Source organism: Garra rufa, chromosome 21, assembly GCF_049309525.1.
Source record: "Garra rufa chromosome 21, GarRuf1.0, whole genome shotgun sequence".
Classification (NCBI taxonomy): Eukaryota; Metazoa; Chordata; class Actinopteri; order Cypriniformes; family Cyprinidae; genus Garra; species Garra rufa.
In genome coordinates, this window is record NC_133381.1 from 28,470,439 (window position 1) to 28,490,126 (window position 19,688).

The following is a 19,688-nucleotide window of genomic DNA, read 5'->3' on the forward strand; positions in this document are numbered from 1 at the left end:
CTTACTGTATGTTTAGGATTAGAGTTCTTTGTAGTTGCATATATTACTGTTATTGCTAGTTAGTAGTTGTAGTGCAACAAGGACACTTGACCACACAAGTGCTAGGCAACGATTAATCTCGATTAATCCCGATTAATCACATCCAAAATTATAAAAAAGTTTTTGTTTATAACATATGTGTCACGAATTGAGTCGTCCTGTCATCACAAACTCTTGCACTACACATCATGGACTTCAGCCCCCACAAGCCACTGCACCAATCACTGCTCACACCTGCTTCTCGTGACCCACTGCACTGATTGCTGCACACATCTGTTCCTCATTCACACACATGCTTATATGCCATACACACACACAGCTTCTTCGCGAAGTCTTGTATTGCCCCGGCTGCATTTCTGAGCGTTTCTTTCCGTGTTTGATTTCCTGTGTTTTGATTCCTGGACTCCCTCTTGTGTGTGATTCTCGCTGCCCGACCCGACCTTTCTGCCTGTGTTTGACGAAGATTTCTGCCTGCCCCTGTGTGTTTGTCTGTACGAATAAAATGCTGCAAATGGATCCGCTCGTCTCCGACCGTCCCTGTGACAGAAGACTTCGCCACTACAAGAATCCAGCAGCTAGTATGGTGTCATCCGGTTCCAGCATGAATTCCACAGTACAGATCATGCATCTCAAGCAAGGTGAGCGGTCTGTTGAGGAGTACGCTATGGACTTTGTCGAATTGGCTAATCAGTCTTCCATGGATGATGTATGCCTGATGATTTTCTTCCGTGGAGGACTCTTAGAGCCATTGGCTTCACTGATGCCCACGCTTGAACCTAACTGGACTTTACAATATTTCATTGACATTGCTCTGCAAATGAGTGACTCTCCTTTTACTGTGGGAATTCAAGAAGACAACAATGTTCCCACAGTAAACTCCAGCTCAGAGCCACAGCACAAGATGTCCGCCAGCCTAGAAACACTGCATAAGATGGCCATCCTCCTAGAGCCAGTTCCCAAGATGGCCGCCCTTCCCGAGTCTGTTCACAAGATGGCCACTGACTCTGAACCATTTCACAAGATGGCCGCCAAGTCAGAGTCTCCGCTGGTTCCGTCCAGCCGTCCAGAGCATCCGCTGGTCCCACCCGGCCTTCCAGAGTCTCCGCTGGTCTTGCCCGGCCTTCCAGAGTCTCCGCTGGTCCCGCTCGGCCTTCCAGAGTCTCCGCTGGTCCCGCCCGGCCTTCCAGAGTCTCCGCTGGTCCCGCCTGGCCTTCCAGAGTCTCCGCTGGTCCCGCCCGGCCTTCCAGAGTCTCCGCTGGTCCCGCCCGGCCTTCCAGAGTCTCCGCTGGTCTTGCCCGGCCTTCCAGAGTCTCCGCTGGTCCCGCTCGGCCTTCCAGAGTCTCCGCTGGTCCCGCCCGGCCTTCCAGAGTCTCCGCTGGTCCCGCCTGGCCTTCCAGAGTCTCCGCTGGTCCCGCCCGGCCTTCCAGAGTCTCCGCTGGTCCCGCCCGGCCTTCCAGAGTCTCCGCTGGTCCCGCCCGGCCTCCCAGAGCCTCCGCTGGTCCCGCCCGGCCTTCCAGAGTCTCCGCTGGTCCCGCCCGGCCTTCCAGAGTCTCCGCTGGTCCCGCCCGGCCTTCCAGAGTCTCCGCTGGTCCCGCTCGGCCTCCCAGAGCCTCCGCTGGTCCCGCCCGGCCTCCCAGAGCCTCCGCTGGTTCCGCCCGGCCTTCCAGAGCCTCCGCTGGTTCCGCCCAGCCTTCCAGAGCCTCTGCTGGTTCCGACCAGCCGTCCTGAGATTCCTGTCTGCCCTGTTCAGGCCACGGAGGCCATTTATGGGCTGTCTAATTTCCCACCCACCCTCCCTACTGCTCCAGTCCCACCACCTCTGTCTCCTGACAGTCCCTCGGCTCACCTTCAACCCACCTTCGGTGCAGAGGAGTTGCCGTGGGTCTGCCAGTCTCCATCGGTGTCCTGGCTGGAGGATCCCTCACCATCACCTCCAGCCTCAGAGTCCTGGACTCCGCCTCGGCCCTCCGACCCTGCGGCTCCACCCCGGCTCTCTGCTCCCTCGTCTCCGCTGTCGGCCGTCGGTCCACCAGCTCCACCGGGCTCCATCGTCCCTCCGGCTCCGCCCTGGTCGGTCGTCGCCCCACCTTCGCCTCAGGACTCTACTCCTCCGGCTGTGCCTCGTCGCTCCGTCCTACCGGCTCTGTGGACCTCCTCCCTCACGCGGGCACAGCCTCGGTCCTCTGTCGCTCCGGCTCTGCCGTGTACCTCCGGACCTCCATCTCCGCCTTGGTCGCCAGAGCCTTGGGTTCCGATTTGGCCCTCCGGATCCTCTGTGTCGCCCAGGACTATCGACTCTCCGGTTCCGCCTCGGGCTCCACCGGCTCCACCTCCGTTGGTCGGCCCCATGGAGGAGCCAACCCTTCCTCCACCATGGCTTCTCTCTCCGCCGGTCCCGCCTCAGTCCATAGCTCCATTACCCCCACATGGACCTGGCCCTCCATCCCTCCCCCTGTTCCGCCTCCGCTCCACCACCCTCCGGTTTCATTATGTCGTTAGAGCGTCTGGAAGCCGCTCCTTGGGGGGGGGGGGGGGGGGGGGGGGGGGGGGGGGGGGGGGGGGCTCTGTCACGAATTGAGTCGTCCTGTCATCACAAACTCTTGCACTGCACATCATGGACTTCAGCCCCCACAAGCCACTGCACCAATCACTGCTCACACCTGCTCCTCGTGACCCACTGCACTGATTGCTGCACACATCTGTTCCTCATTCACACACATGCTTATAAGCCACACACACACACACACAGCTTCTTCGCGAAGTCTTGTATTGCCCCGGCTGCATTTCTGAGCGTTTCTTTCCGTGTTTGATTTCCTGTGTTTTGATTCCTGGACTCCCTCTTGTGTGTGATTCTCGCTGCCCGCCCCAACCTTTCTGCCTGTGTTTGACGACGATTTCTGCCTGCCCCTGTGTGTTTGTTTGTACGAATAAAATGCTGCAAATGGATCCGCTCGTCTCCGACCGTCCCTGTGACAATATGTGTGTGTACTGTGTATATTTGTTATGTATATATAAAGACACGCACATACAGTATATATTTTGAAAATATTTTCATGTGTTCATATATATATTTATACTCATATAATTTATGTAATATATAAATATATTTAATATATAAACATAACATATTTTTCTTAAATATATACATGCATGTGTGTGTATTTATATGTACATAATAAATACACACAGTACACACACATATATTATGCACACAAATACTTTTATTTTGATTCTTAAAATATTATAACAGAAATGAGCTGGAACTATGGACTAGGGCAGTCGTATATTGAATATTCACAATTTATTTTACTACCAACATAAAATTAAGGTAGTGTACAGTGTGATTATTGCAATGAATGTGCTTTTATTTGGTCATTAATTTTTCTAAAGAGTTTGTTGTTGGACTAGATTCACAGTTCTTCCTTGCCTCAAGAATTTGAAAGTGTTAAGATGTTTTTTTATAAACTTCAGTGGGAAAAAAATTGTGGTAATGTTCCCTTGTGAAAAAGATTTTAGCATATTTTGGAAAAAAGTACTGATTACAGAAATGATTTGTGAACTGAATGTAATGGATAACACTTGTTATGTACAATTAAATGAAAATGTATTATAGTTTAAATTTGTATTAAATGTAATTAGTTAAAAGAGTGATTATTGACCCAGTTAAAATGTAATGTGACATAAAACTTAAGTATTTGTAAGTACAGATTTGTAATGATGGAATTGTAATTTAGTGCATTTAAAACATATACATGTATTATATAACATTAAAACATATTTAAATGTGATTTCAAATATAACACATACAACATTTTCCTCTATACAACAGATGGTAACCAAAAGTGTATTTTTTGTGTGTGTATTTTACTGAAGAAAACCAGTACAGAGTCATATAGTTTATCTCTTGCTGCTATTCATTTTCCCTAGTCAACTACAGACAGTCCCCAAAATATGTATTGCACATCCTCATAATATTACATCTACAAACCCTTACCGCAATTAAACCATGCTGAGGGTAACTACTATGATGTAACAAGGAGAAATAACTGTACGATGAACTGCAGTTCTTCACTAGCTTGTTTTTCAGTGACATAAATTTGAAACACACATGCATTACTGTCTACAAAACGCCCCTCTGTCTGATTATAAATAGCTCTTTATCTATGTACTCTTCTTGTGATTTGTATTCCAAGCTCAGCCTACACAATGCTTGACCTCGTTATGCTTCAGAAACTCAATTTGCGCTGAAAAATATAACTTAAGTGAAGAATACTCAGCATGCAAATTAGCCCTAAGAGCATATTGATTGCCTGAGGGCAGAATCTCTAAAGAGGATGGTTGCAGTACGTTTTTGTAGAGGAACGACTGCTGCTCATACGTAGAATACTCTGTAGACCAGTGATTTAATCAAATAATACTTGATAGACCAGATCCTTAGGATGATCTATCGACTCTTCATCAACCCTAATTAAATTAGATTATAATTATTATCCTTAGAGTACACTGGGTCTTTCCATATTTACTTGGGAAATCAACAATGATAACTTACTTGACAGTGAGGATTGTGTAATGGGTTTAAAAAGCTTTAACCCAAAAACTTACATTTTGTCGTTTACTCATCCTCTTGTTGTTCCTGTGTGATTTTTCACAAGTTTCATAGAAGTACACCATTCGACTTGTTCATTCAACTTTTTTGTAAAGAACAGGTGGATATTTCCTGAATGGTTCCCATCCAGTGTAGTTCTCATTTGCATTTCTGCATATTCAAACATGCCATGTTGTAATCAATCAGGTTTGGAACAACATTGATGTAACAGAATTTTATGTTAAGACCAATATTATGTTTATGGTTATGGCCGATATTAAAATGAAATGTTATGCAGATTTATACAAATCATACAAAATGCATGTTATTTTTTATTTAGTATTGACCTGAATAAGATATTTCACATAAAAGACATGTATATATAGTACACAAGAGAAAATAATAGTTAAATTTATAAAAAACACCCTGTTCAAAAGTTTACATCCCCTTGATTCTTAATACTGTGTTGTTACCTGAATGATCCACATCTCTGTATTTTTTGGCTTAGCGATAGTTGTTCATGTGTCCCTTGTTTCTTCTGAACAGTTAAACTGTCTGCTGTTCTTCAGGAAATCCTTCAGCTCCTACTAATTCTTTAGTTTTTCAGCATTTTTGTGTATTTGAACCCTTTCCAATAATGACTGTATGACTGGGACTGAGGGACTCATATGCAACTATTACAGAAGGTTCAAAGGGAAACAAGATGCATCAAACACGAGCCGGGGTTGAAAACTTTTGGAATTTGAAGGTCAGGGTAAATTTAACTTATTTTGTCTTCTGGGGAAGTAAGTATCTTCTGTAGCTTCTGAAGGGAGGTACTAAATGAAAAATATGATATTTAGTCAAAATAAGAAAAATGCACACATCTTCATTCTGATCAAACACATTGTGTTTCCTTGTGAAGCATCAGTGAGCGTTTGAACCTTTTGTAATAGTTGCATATGAGTCGCTCAGTTGTCCTCAGTGTGAAAAGATGGATCTCAGAATCATACAGTCATTGTTGTAACACTACACTGTAACACAAAAATTGCTGAAAAACTAAAGACTTTGTGGGACCTGTAGGATTTTTCTGAAGAACAGCAGACAGTTTAACTGTTCAGGACAAACAAGGGACTCATAAACAACTGTCACTAAATAATAAAAAAAAAAAACATTTCAGTTTGGCATGTGTTTACATAGAAAAACAGTGCAAAAGTAGTGCAATGCAATGTTAAAATGTGTTTGAATGACTCCTTATGCTTTCATTGTATGGAAAAGAGCAGTGTGAACATTCTGCTATCCTTCTCCTTTTACATTTCACGGAAAAAGAAAAGACATACGAGTTTGGAACAACACATGATATAAATAATAACATACATCTAATACATCTAAACATACATCTAAACTAAGCCTTACTACATGGCCGTTGTTCGACATTCATATGATAATATAAAGAGAATCAATAGATTTTTAACAACAGAGTGGTGTAACTTTGTGCAGGTGGGCGGTGTTGCTGCTTTTCTCCAGATGGGAAAGCTCTGGCTGTGGGTCTCAACGATGGCAGCTTCCTCATCGTCAACGCAGACACTCTAGAAGACCTGGTGTCATTTCATCACCGCAAAGACATCATATCAGAAATCCGCTTCTCTCCTGGTTAGTCAACACTCTAATATTAGTACAAAAGAATATGAGAACAAGAATATAGCATCTGAATTCTTTCATCTGATCTATTCAGTATGATGTACCTTCACATATGCTAATGTACTTAACAAATACTTGCAGGAATATATTAACATATTAATAAGAATGTGTTGTCTGGGTCATGGTAAAGCTTAAAATTTAAAAGCTGATCTTTACAACAGTTACAGGAAAGTATTTGGCTGTGGCATCAGGTGACAGCTTTGTGGATATTTACAACGTGATGAGCAGCAAAAGGGTTGGTGTCTGCAAAGGCTCCATGAACTACATCACCCATCTGGACTGGGACAAGAGAGGTGAGACAGATACAAGACACAAACGCTGTATTTCAGAGAGCAAATGAGTCAAGGGACCTTCACACAGACAGCTTTTTACAGCAACAAAGCGACCAGAAGTCATTCATCTTCAGGGAGAGTTGGGGATGTCAGGCAACATGAGTGATAGTGACAGGAATGAAATGTGTCTGATACAAGTTGAGGCAAATTTATGCAGTTTGGTGATATGGAGACTAGTGGAAGTAAAGAGATTCTTGTGATCAGTGTCCTGTTAATTACTCTGGATTCATGTAGGGAGGACAATGTTGAAAAATTAGGACTTTTTCAGAGAGTTTGATTAATGTATTTATTTCCTTACGTTTTGTTCATGATACATTGTCTTGCGAGTATTCATACCCCTTAATTTTTTTCACGTTTTGTTATGTTGCCGTCTTATGTTAAACTGCTTCAAATTACTTTTTTCCCCAGATCAATCTACACTTCATACACCATAATAACAAAGCGCAAAACAGATTTGTGACAACATTGCAAATTCATTGAAAATAAAACTTCGAAATAATTATATTGCATAAGTATTCATACACTTAACTCAGTACTTAGTTGAAGCACCTTTACAGCCTCAAGCCTTTTTGGATATGATGCGACAAGTTTTGCATATCTGCATTTGGCAGTTATCTGTCATTCTTCTCCTCACTTCTTTACCTCTCAAGCTCTGTCAGCCTGGATGGTAGCTGGCAGACATTTTTAGGTTTCTCCAGAAATGTTTGATTGGGTTCAAGCCCCTCTAAGCCACTCTTGCTTTGTGCTTAGGGTAATTGTCCTGTTGCAAGGTGAACCTTCTGCCCAGTCTGAGGTTCTGAATGCTCTGAACTGGGTTTTCATTAAGGCTATCTCTGTATTTTGCTGTGTTGAGCTTTCCTTCTACTCTGACGAGTCCTTCAGTTCCTGACACTGAAAGCCCCACAGGCTGCTACCACCACACTTTACTGTTGGGATGCTACTGTACAGGTTGTGAGCTGTGCCTGGTTTCCTTCAAACATGATGCTTGGATTTGAGGTTCATCAGGCCAGAGAATCTTGTTTCTCACAATCTGAGAGTTCTGTAGGTGCTTTGCTGTGAATTCCAAATGGGTTTTAATGTGTCTTTTCTGAGGAGAGGATTGAGTTTGGTCACACCGCCATAAAGACCAGATTGGTGGAGTGTTGCAGTGATGTTTGTCCTTCTGTAAGTTTCTTCCATCTGCATATATGATCATTGAGCTCAACTAGAGTGACCGTCATCTTCTTGGTCTCCACTCAAGCCAAGGCCCTTGTCCATCAGTTGCTCAGCTCTAGGAAGAGTCCTAGTTGTTCCAAACATCTTCCATTATGAAAAATGAAGGCTACATGCTTCTGTGAACCTTCAATGCAACAGAATTTTTTCTAAACTCTTCCCCAGATGTGTGGCTTGACACAGTCCGGTCTCTGAGCTATATGGGTAGTTCTTTTGACCTCAGGACTTGGTTTTTACTTTGATATGCATTTCAGCTGTTAGACCTTTTATTGAGAGGTGTGTGCCTTTCCAAATCCGTGCACTGTATGTTGCATTGTGCACTGCTTCAAGAATGTTAGTTTTTGTCAAAGGATTTTTATCAGCAATATATTCCTTTTGCATTCAGATGTTCTGTAGAGCCCTCTACAGAAATGCTCTGTAAGTTGCCTGAACCACATCAACCATTTTATGATGATTTAGAACATTTCATTCAAAGTCATATTTTATAAGAAATTATAAAATCTATGGCACTTTTGGCCTCTGTTGTCTTTTTGAAAATAAACTCTCAGAAAATTAAGTTTGTTTGAAAAAAGAAGTGTATAATAGTGCTTGTGACTACAGTGCTCACAATTATATGAACAAACATGTAAATTTAAATGGTCACTCTATGTATTATCACAAACTGAGAGTTGTCAATAACTGTATCTTGTAGAATTCACATTTGAAGAGATCATCTGTGCTTAACTTTGTTACATCTCAGCATCTCTCTTCTGTTTTCTTGTATTAGGGAAGCTTTTGCAGGTCAACACATCGGCAAAGGAGCAGCTATTTTTTGAGGCCCCTCGTGGGAAGAAGCAAACCATTCCTGCTACAGAGGTATGGATCGTGAACATCTCGCCGTGTGTCACCCTGGGAGGGGGAAGGGCACTCTTAAGGGCAAGAACATGGCCCACTTTTCATTAGCTTGTCTCTAAATTTGGAGGCAGGGAATTAGGCCGTGTTTAAGGCCACCGGTACGTTGGGACAGACAGTGAACGCTTACCTTAATAACTTAAGATTTAGTAAGAGTCCTTCAGTGTTTCTGATCTCCTGCATTTAGCTAAGTGCATAGCTTCTGTAGGAGGCATTTTGGCCGCAGTGTTTGTTGGATTGAGTTGGATTTTATTATTGAAATTAATGCTGCCAATTCTTTTTCATTAAAAGTGTTGCTCATTGCCAGCTTTAAAATGAACTCTATATATTGTTCTAATCAGGTGAAAACTGTGTTTATAGGAATTTAATTAGTCTGTATTTTGACTGTCTTTTCACGCCATGTTTTCCTTCCCCAGGTGAACAAGATCGACTGGAGCACATGGACATGTGTGCTTGGAACTTCCTGTGAGGGAATTTGGCCTGTGGTCAGTGAAGTTACCGAAGTTACTTCTGCTTGTCTTAGCAATGACAGGAAGTTGCTAGCGACTGGGGATGACCTTGGATATGTCAAGCTCTTCAAATATCCAGTCAAGGTTAGGAAAATGTTTTTTAGTTATTGCGTTCATACAATGGTTGACCCAAAAATGCAAATTTGTCATTATTTTAGATATTAGATAAAGATATATATTTATGTTTAGATATTTAAATTTGTTTAAATTTAAATTTTAGTTAGTTTATTCACTTTTTCCATTTTGGATCAAGATTCATTTGATTTCTACATATGTACACTTGAACAAACGTATACTTTTGTCGCGGTGTATGTAGAGATGAGCAAGTTAGAGCAAATCCAAAGTCTTTTAATAAATCCACAAGTAGGTACACAAACAGGCAGGAAAACTCAAGAACATACTCACACATGAGGTAACATTAATATCGGACAATCTGACAAGGAATTGAATGCAACATAAAGGGAGACTAATTAACACAGGCAGGTGAAGGGAATAGACACTAATAGACAAAAATACCAAACAAATAAGGGCATACAAGGACTAAACCGCGACTCCGCGCCATAGATGATGGAAGAAGGAAGGAGACATGGAGAAGTATAATGGCTGGGTAACACAAAGTCAATATGGAAGGAGGTTTCGGCGGAGGATGGACTCCTGGGAGGAGGATGATTAACAGAGTCCAGGGTGGTGATGACGGAGGAAGGAGCCAAAGAGGAAACAGAACAGTCCAGGGAGTTAACGACGGAGAGAGGAGCCAAGGAGGAGACAGGAGGGTTACCGGAGCAGGAGGAGCCAGGTGAGACCCAGGCCGCAGTCATGATGGTGACCCCACGCCATAGATAATGGGAGACAAGAGGGAAGGAGACATGGAGAAGGATAATGGCTGGGTAACACAAAGTCAATATGGGAGGAGGTTTCAGCGGAGGACGGACTCTCGGGAGGAGGACGATTAACAGAGTCCAGGGTGGTGATGACGGAGAGAGGAGCCAATGAGGAGACAGGAGGGATCCGGAGCAGGAGGAGCCAGGTGAGACCCAGGCCGCAGCCATGATAGTGACCCACGGTGGAGCCGACGGAGAGAGGAGCTATGGTGGAGGAAGGGCTGACGACTCCTAGGGGGAGAACGATGGAGGCGGGCACTGGGTCTAGAGTGGGGCTGGCGTCCTTCGTGATGATGCCAATAGTCATAGACGATCCACAAGACGCCAGCACCCACTCGATGTAACTCAGGAGGCTGTCTTGAGGACCCTCCCCGGATAGCAGCGCTTTGGTGGTTCTATTAAGTCCATAGAATTTACAGAGGCTGCTATGCGGGAAGTATGTGTATTCCGACAGGAACGCAAAGTCGTTGGTATGGTCCTCAAGAGAGCGTCCCCCCTGCCCTAGGAGGAGGATGAGGACAGACGGATCCATGGTGGGGAAAACAAACAAAACAAACACTTGGAAAAAACGAGAAAATAAACGCAGGATAAAAATGCCGCTAAACTGTTGTTTCAGTCCGGTATTCTGTCACAGTGTACGTAGAGATGAGATTTGTGCAACACAAAGTTACAGCAAATCCAAAGTCTTTTAATAAATCCACAGGCAGGTACACAAACAGGCAGGAAAACTCAAGAACATACGCAAACATGAGGTAACGTTAATACCGGACAATCTGACAAGGAACTGAATGCAACATATAAAGGGAGACTAATTAAGACAGGCAGGTGAAGGGAATAGACACTAATAGACAGGAAAAAACAAATAAGGGCATACAAGGACTAAACCAAAACACACGGAATGACAGGGGTGTTACAACTTTAGATATTTATTTAGTTTTTCTCAAATTATATTCATTACGTTGGTCAAACTTCACATTTTGATTTATTATTAGTAAAAAATATATTTTTCCAAATACAAAATAAAGTTTTTAAATGATAAAGACAAGATAATTTAGCTTATGTATAAAGAAAATATAGTAAGTATGGTCTTAATAATTTAAAAACTTTATTTTGTATTATATATATTATATTATATTATATTATTATATTATATTATATGTTATGTGTACTGTAGAAAAAAACTACATTAAGCAACATTTTAGCATGTTGCTTAATGTAGTTTTTTTTCTACAGTATGAATAGGCTTTTTACAACCTAATTTCATTTAAAAAAAGAAGTTAAATTAACTATAATATGATGTAGAATTTTCACCTAGTATAAAGCTAAAAACATTTTGCTAGTCAATGTTTAATTTAGAACACCAGAAAAATGAATAAAACCCACAATTTCTGCAGTCAGTAAAGCTTGCCAGTATGTGCTCTGCATATCAATACTCTTTTTTTTTTTTTTTTTTTTTAAGATTTATTTTTGGCAAGCTGAGGATGGAGAACATTAGTATTAAAATGGGAGAAATAATGGGGAGAATTAGTTGCTTTTAGACAAACTGTATAAAACAGGTTCAAACCATAAACCATAATTTTATTTATACTTTATATGAAAATGCACTTTAAATAAATGACAGACATGTTTAGCCCTTTTTGAGTTTTTAGATATTTTAATTGATCATTTACCATTTTCATGATCTCAATAGGGAAAATACGCAAAGTTTAAGCGGTACATGGCCCACAGTACCCATGTGACTAATGTGCGCTGGTCGCATGACGACTCTTTGCTGGCATCGGTTGGTGGCTCTGACACCTGTCTGATGATCTGGAGCCATGAGAACGAGGGCTGCCGAGAAGCCAGACAGTGTGACAGCGAGGAGTCAGACATTGAGAGCGAAGATGATGGAGGTGAAAAAGATCATTTATAAAGAACAGTTTTACTGCCATCCACTGTCATCTAGATTTAAAGAGGGTAGCCATCCATCATATGATAAAATGTTCATTTAAATGTCTTATGTCTCCATCTGCGTAGGGTATGACAGTGATGTAACTCGGGAAAATGAGATCATCTATGTAATCAAGGCCTTATCCACAAACGTGCGACCCATGACGGGGGTCAAACCCCACTTACAACAGAAGGAGCCGTCAGTAGATGAAAGGTAAGTTAGGAATAACACCCAGTGTGGCATCAATATTTATAGCAACTCTGTGTACAGTTTCGTAATATAATGTGACAGTAAGTACAGAATTATGGAGAAATGTCACATGCAGCATGGGTTTCTTCTTGTTTATTTTTTTCTTTCTCTTTTTTTTGGCAGGAATCTAAAAGCATTTAAATATGTATTTATAGATATATTTAATATATTTTGAGGGGTGTTATACAGTGCCTTGCGAAAGTATTCATACCCCTGTTTTTTTTATGTTGCTGCCTTATGTTAAACTGCTTTAAATGACTTTTTCCCTCATCAGTCTACACTCCATACACCATAATGACAAAGCACAAAACAGGTTTGTAACAACTTTGGAATTTTTTTAGAAATAAAAAACTTTGCATAAGTATTCATACCCTTTTCTGGGACATTTGAAATTTAACTCATTCATATCGCTTGTAGATATTACCACACTTCGAGTGGAGTTAACCTGTGGCAAAATCATTTGTATGATTGCATGAGTATGATTTGGAAAGGCACACACCTCTTAATTCAAATTCTGAAATTACATATCAGAGCAAAAACCAAACCCTGAAGTAAAAAAACTGACTGAAGAGCTTAGAGACAGGATTACATCAAGCCACACATCTGGGGAAGAGTTTAGAAAAATTCTGCTGCATTGAAGGTTCACAGAAGCGTGTAGCCTCCATTATCCATAATAGTAGAAGTTTGGAACAACTAGGACTCCTCCTAAAGTCAAACCGAGCAATTGATGGAGAAGGGCTTTGGTGGGCTTTGTGGCCGAACTCAATTCTCTCCCCACTGAAGACACATGAAAACAGATTATAGAAAACGAAAATAGCTTATAGAAAACAGCTATAGCATGGGCTTAAACTCAATCAAACATTTCTGAAGAAACCTGAAAATGCCTGCCAGCCCCCATCCAAGCTGACTGAGCTTGAGAGGTGAGGAGAAGAATGGCAGATAATTGCCAAATGCAGATGTGCAAAACTTGTCGCATCATACACAAAAAGACTTGAGGCTGTAAAGGTGCTTCAACTAAGTAATGAGTTAGTACATTCTTATGCAATGTACTTATTTCATTGTTTTATTTTAAATAAATTTGCAAAGTTGTCACAAATCTGTTTTTGTGCTGTCATTATGGTGTACGGAGTGTAGACTGATCTGGAAAAAAAAGTGATTCAAAGCAGTTTAACATAAGGTGGCAACAAAAAACGTGAAAAAAAAATGGAGGGGTATGAATACTTTCGCAAGGCACTGTATATGTTTTTACACCATATTAGTTATCGGCTGATGTTAGTGATTTAATTTATAGGTATTGGTCAGTATTGTATATTTATGCATGCCCATTTCCCCATTTTTACGTTTAAATTAAAAGTTAATCTTTAATAACATTTTTTAATAGAATAACACTAACTCTTAATAATCATAAGCTTAAGCTTAAGTAATGTTTTTTCTCCTAATTTTATTTATAGTATTTATTTATTTTCAAGTAAATTCGATTTTAAATGCAGTAAGCCTGTCAGAGGCGTAATGTTAAGTACCGAATACTCTCAGTTTTCCACTTTATTGCTTCTATAAACTCTTGTATTTCAAATTCACCACCACTCTACCACTAATATACCATTTTGAATAAGCTCATGTTGGTGGCACACTCTCTAAAGCCAAACGATTTATTGTCTTCTGCTACTGTTGGAATACCAAATTGTCTTTCCAAATTGGAATATTAAACTCTATAAATAAATAACTCTTTACAATTGTCAATTATAACTACCACAGGGCATTTTGAATAAGAGTTTAATATTAGTTAAAAGCATTGAAACCAATGAGTTTGAATTCATGGAACACTTCGGCTTTGAGTGACATGCTACCCTCATGTCTGTCTTTTCCAATTTTCCTCACTCCTTTGTCTGTCTCTGCACTCCACTCCTCTCTCTCACCATGTGAAGGCAGGGCGTAGTCAGGTAAGAAGATCAATAAAAGTGTCATTTATTCAGAAAACTTTCATGGGCCGCCTCCTCCCTGCTCTTTGAATGTTTGCTATACCGCATGGCAACAGCCATCATATCCATAAACCCACCATTCCCCTGTACTGAGTCATAAAACCGCCTGGCGCTAAGTTTTTGCTCTTATTTTAAGCTCAAGATGCTGTAAAAGCAGGTAATTTCAGTCTTAAATTAGAGTTGATGGAACAATATTATGTTAAGTGCTTTGCTGGCAGATATTTTGTCATTGCTTTGAAGTGACTTCATTACTGCTCTCCACCGCTAATTATTTTAAAAGTAATGCTGCTTCTTTGGCTGCTGGGAACTATGCTCACGCTTTGCTCCCTTAATTTGCTCTCAAGACGATTAAAGGATTAGTTCACCCCAAAAACAGAAATTCTGCCATCACTCACCCTCATGCTGTTTCAAACCTTACTTTCTTCTATTGAACACAAGGAGAAATTTTAAATAATGTAGTTGGTCACTTAGGCTCCAGTGTCCCTGTGACCCTTGTGGTTAAGCACATGTTTTCAGAAGGGGTTATTTTTCTCAGGAACGTGTCATGGAGGGTTGGATGAATAGCAATTTAGTCATCCAGATTTAGAAGACTTAGAATATAGCAGACAATATATATGGACCACTTTTGTGACATTTCTATAGTTGCTTTGTGTGATTTTTGAGCTTGGCAGTCTAAGTCTATCTTCACTTGAATTATATTGAAGAGAGTGATATTCTTCAGAAATTCACCTTTTGTGCTATACAGAAGAAAGAAAGTCATACAGGTTTGGAATGGTATGGCGGTAAATAAGAAGTTTGGGTGAACTATTTCTGTAAGTGTTAAGAAACCGAATTGACTGAGCTAGTTTTAGACAGAACTGGTCTCTTGCTTCACCAGCTCTATGGGCCATTTTGTGTTTAGACATGCTGTCAAGTGAACGTTATCATGCACAAAATGTATACATTTTATTGTATTATGTTTGTGTTCTCAGTGTCCCTGTGTTGTGCTTCTTAGTTTTCTGGAGCACTTGAGGGAGCTGCTTAACTGACACTCTTCTAACGTTTTCTCTCTCTCTGTTAATGCTGCTTTTAAGGGGCTCAAGGTAAGACTAAACCGATCACTTACACCTCTTTGTACCTGATACGTTTAGAGTTTTTTTTTTTTATTTGCAGAGTTTTACAAAGGTTTTGACCAAACATTTACTGTACATCACAAACTATCGCATATAGAAGTGCCTTGTATTTGGTTACATGTTACGGCGAAAACCTGAAGTGAAACAGAATCATGCCAGATGTCTGGTGTCCTTTTCACCCGGTCACTGTCTGACCTTATTACTGCTGTAAGACTGATTAAGTGGCTCTGTTTTTTGTCTTTGGGTGCAGACCCCCAGTGAGCAGAGCACCTCCAATGCCAGAAAAACTACAGACCAACAACGTGGGCAAAAAAAAGAGACCCATTGAGGTGAGTAATGTGCAGATTAGACTATGAATGTATGTTTTTAGGTGTAATCAAAACAAATGTGCATTATCCATTTTTTCCCTTTTATTTCCTACCCTGTCCCATGCTATCACATCCCATCCCTCCCTGTCTTTTCCTTTCTTTTCTTTTCTTTTCCTTTCCTGCCCTGTCCTGTGCTATCACATCCCACCACTCTTTTCCTTTCTTTCCTTTCCTTTCCTTTCCTTTCCTTTCCTTTCCTTTCCTTTCCTTTCCTTTCCTTTCCAGCGCTATCCCATCCCTCCCCGTTTTCTCCTGGAACTAACGACTATAGTTAGCAAACAATGCTTTTGGGAAATGCACCCCTGTCCTCTCCTGCCCTGTCCTGTCCTGTACTTTTCTTTTCTTTCCTGTCCTTTCACTGTTAGACATTTCAAAGGGTTTTTACAGTAACTTACTGGCAACGCTGTTGCCAGTAAGTTACTGTAATTAGGATTTACAGTACCCAACTGTATTTCAGTTTACAGTAAGGTACTGTAGTAATGTACTGCCATATATTATTGTAATTCATTGTTTTGTATATAGATTTAATTACATTTTATATTTTTTTTATATAGAATTAATTGTATAGTTATTACTGATATTCAATTCAAACAGACACAATTATTCCAAAATATCACATTCTTTATTTAAACATTGCATATATAACACTGAAACACTGAAAAAAATATTCCAATGCTGGAACACTGCATCTTCATTCTTTCTCCCATCAAATGGCAAAACGTAGGTCACCTTTGCTCACCGTCCACTTTGCTACACAGAGAAATTTGTTCCCTGAAAGAAAAAAACAAAAAAGAAATTACACATTTGTAAAAGACAAACCCCCATATGGAATACACAAACCTCTCAAAATCATAGTGAAGTTATCTTACCATGAATTATTAGTCCCAGCGTGGCTGACCTGCTCTTGTCCTCTGTGATGCTTCATTTGAGTTGCCTTTAAACACACACACAAAATGCAGTAAATATTAAATTAAATAAAAAAAAAGGCAGCTGGTCATAAAACTTTTGTTTAACCTAGTTAACATACGATTTTGTATTCTCAACTATAGGCTATGCTGAACATTAAATAACACCTGAACAAAATTTCACATTAGCTAACTTACTGTTAATATAAGATTATGCCTTGCGCGTTAAAATCATTTTATTTGGTAATTTATTAAGCTGACAGCGCCGTTTGTTAATTGAAAGTACAGCGCAGTTTATCGTGGTAAAGTTTATGTACCATAATGTTGAGGAGTAAATGTTACTAGGTTAAACTGTTGGGCAAAAATCTGACAAACCACACACAAACAGACATACAAATAACAAATATATATATATATATATATTTTACCTTGCTTGCTTGTAAGGTGCGTCAATACACAGCGCAGATGCTCTCCGGAACTCTCCCGCTCTCGGGTTCCATCCCCGGGGGAAACCCCCGGCGCTGCCTCGCTGGTTCCGTGTCCTCAGACGCGAGCGGCGCGACGCGACAAAAGACAGTATAGAAACCATTATAATCCATGAAACTATCCACAATAGATGCAGGACAGTAAACTGGTGGCCCAGTATATTTCTGAAGTTCAGTAGTACTCTAAATACGCTGTTCCACTCGCACTGTTTCTGAAACAAAGGATAAACTCCTGTGGCGCAAAATCCTGTCAGTCAAAATGTAAAAGAAATGAGGAAAAGAATTATCTCAATGGAGTGGCGCCAAAGAGGTCGTTACCACAAATACAGTAGTATACCTCAATTTTTAAAAATACAGTTAGTCTCTGTGTGTGGTGTTTGACGTCACAGAAAATTCCCATGATGCAAAGGGAATTACAGTTATTTACTTTAAAGGGAATTTGCTGTTTTATACTGGGTGATATACAGTAAAAAACTGTAGAAATTACAGAAATGTCTAACAGTGTTCCTTTTCTTTCCTTTCCTTTCCTTTCCTTTCCTTTCCTGTGCTATCACATCCCACCCCTCTTTTCCTTTCTTTTCTTTCCTTTCCTTTCCTTTCCTTTCCAGCGCTATCCCATCCCTCCCTGTCTTCTCCTGGAACTAACGACTACAGTTAGCAAACAATGCTTTTGGGAAATGCACCCCTGTCCTCTCCTGCCCTGTCTTGTCCTACACTTTTCTTTCCTTTCCTTTCCTTTCCTTTCCTTTCCTTTCCTTTCCTTTCCTTTCCTTTCCTTTCCTTTCCTTTCCTTTCCTTTGCTTTGCTTTGCTTTGCTTTGCTTTGCTTTGCTTTGCTTTCCTGTCATACACTTTCCTGCCCTGTCCTTTCCTTTCCAGCTCTTTCCTGTCCTGTCTTTCCCTTTCTTGCCATGACCTGTTCAACACTTTCCTTTCCTTTCCTTTCCTTTCCTTTCCTTTCCTTTCCTTTCCTTTCCTTTCCTTTCCTTTCCTTTCCTTTCCTTTCCTTTCCTGTTGTACACTTTCCAACCCTGTCCTTTCCTTTCCTTTCCTTTCCTTTCCTTTCCTGTCGTCCACTTTCCTGCCCTGTCCTTTCCTTTCCAGCTCTTTCCTGTCCTATCTTTCCCTTTCTTGCCCTGGCCTGTCCAACACTTTCCTTTCCTTTCCTTTCCTTTCCTTTCCTTTCCTTTCCTTTCCTTTCCTTTCCTTTCCTTTCCTACCCTGTCCTTTTCAGCCATTTCCTTTCCTTTCCTTTCCTTTCCTTTCCTTTCCTTTCCTGGCGTATACTTTCCTACCCTGTTCTTTCCTTTTCAGCCCTGTCCTTTCCTTTCCTTTCCTTTCCTTTCCTTTCCTTTCCTTTCCTTTCCTTTCCTTTCCTTTCCTTTCCTTTCCTTTCCTTTCATTTCCTTTCCTTTCCTTTCCTCTCCTTTCCTTTCCTACACTTTCCTGTCATTTCCTTTCTTGTCCTGCCCTTTCCCAAAAGCAACTATTGCCACAAGTTCCGTTGTTACCAATAGAGTTCAATGGAACTAACGACCATAGTTGGTAAACAATGCTTTTGGGAAATGCACCCCTGTCCTCTCCTGCCCTGTCCTGTGTTACACTTTTCTTTCCTGTCCTGTCCTGTCCCACCATTTCTTTTCCTTTCCTTTCCTTTCCTTTCCTTTCCTTTCCTTTCCTTTCCTTTCCTTTCCTTTCCTTTCCTTTCCTTTCCTTTCCTTTCCTTTCCTTTCCTTTCCTGTCCTGTCCTGTCCTGTCCTGTCCTGTCCTGTTCTTTCCCTATACATTACTGTATACTTTAAATTACTTAGTAGTGGTTTTGTTTGTAGTTTGGATGTGGATAGCTCAGTTGGTTATCTTGCCTGTTCAATCTATTAAATGTTCTTTACAAACTGTTCTGTCCCCTCAGTGGTTAGATGATCTTTGTAGCCTCTCTTGATTGAACTGCAGCACAGTTTCTCTGTGCATGTCCTTTCACATCCTGAGAGCCAGATACTCTCTACTGTTGTCATGGATACAACCTCAGACACCCCTCTTTGACTCTCTCTGCAGGACCTGGTGCTCGAACTGGTGTTTGGTTACCGAGGCAACGACTGCCGTAACAATGTGCATTACCTTAATGAGGGGGCGGACATCATTTACCACACTGCCTCAGTAGGGGTCGTCTTAAACTTAACAACAGGTGGGGAGAAAACTCATAGACACCTGGCATATGTAATGCATGTTAATGCGTTTTAATGTGCCAGAGTGGGCGTAAGTAGCAAGCATGGATTAGATTGGATTTTATTCATCAAGTTCTTTCAAGCCGGCATGAAGACGTGAAAAAAAATGTTGTGGAGTATCATTATAATTTTGTTTGTTTGTTTGTTTACCTTCAGCCTGTCAGAGTTTCTATTTGGAACACAGTGATGACATTCTGTGCCTGACTATTAATCAGCACCCGAAGTTCCCCAACGTGGTGGCAACTGGCCAAGTAGGTATGTTTGTGAAAACATCCACCCTCTCTTCTCACTTAGACTTAGATTAACTTTG

The 19,688-nt window shown here is 41.0% G+C and overlaps 1 protein-coding gene across 1 annotated transcript in view; it reads left to right on the plus strand.

Moving 5' to 3' along the window:
* Positions 1 to 19,688, plus strand: part of eml5 (EMAP like 5) — a 106,375-nt gene that overhangs the window by 69,784 nt on the left and 16,903 nt on the right. The window contains exons 22-32 of the mRNA XM_073826798.1: positions 6,104 to 6,256; positions 6,466 to 6,597; positions 8,615 to 8,703; positions 9,156 to 9,332; positions 11,820 to 12,021; positions 12,146 to 12,272; positions 14,234 to 14,248; positions 15,361 to 15,369; positions 15,650 to 15,728; positions 19,209 to 19,338; positions 19,535 to 19,633. Of these exons, the coding sequence (XP_073682899.1) occupies positions 6,104 to 6,256; positions 6,466 to 6,597; positions 8,615 to 8,703; positions 9,156 to 9,332; positions 11,820 to 12,021; positions 12,146 to 12,272; positions 14,234 to 14,248; positions 15,361 to 15,369; positions 15,650 to 15,728; positions 19,209 to 19,338; positions 19,535 to 19,633 (1,212 nt within the window). The remainder of the gene's footprint in view (positions 1 to 6,103; positions 6,257 to 6,465; positions 6,598 to 8,614; positions 8,704 to 9,155; positions 9,333 to 11,819; positions 12,022 to 12,145; positions 12,273 to 14,233; positions 14,249 to 15,360; positions 15,370 to 15,649; positions 15,729 to 19,208; positions 19,339 to 19,534; positions 19,634 to 19,688) is intronic.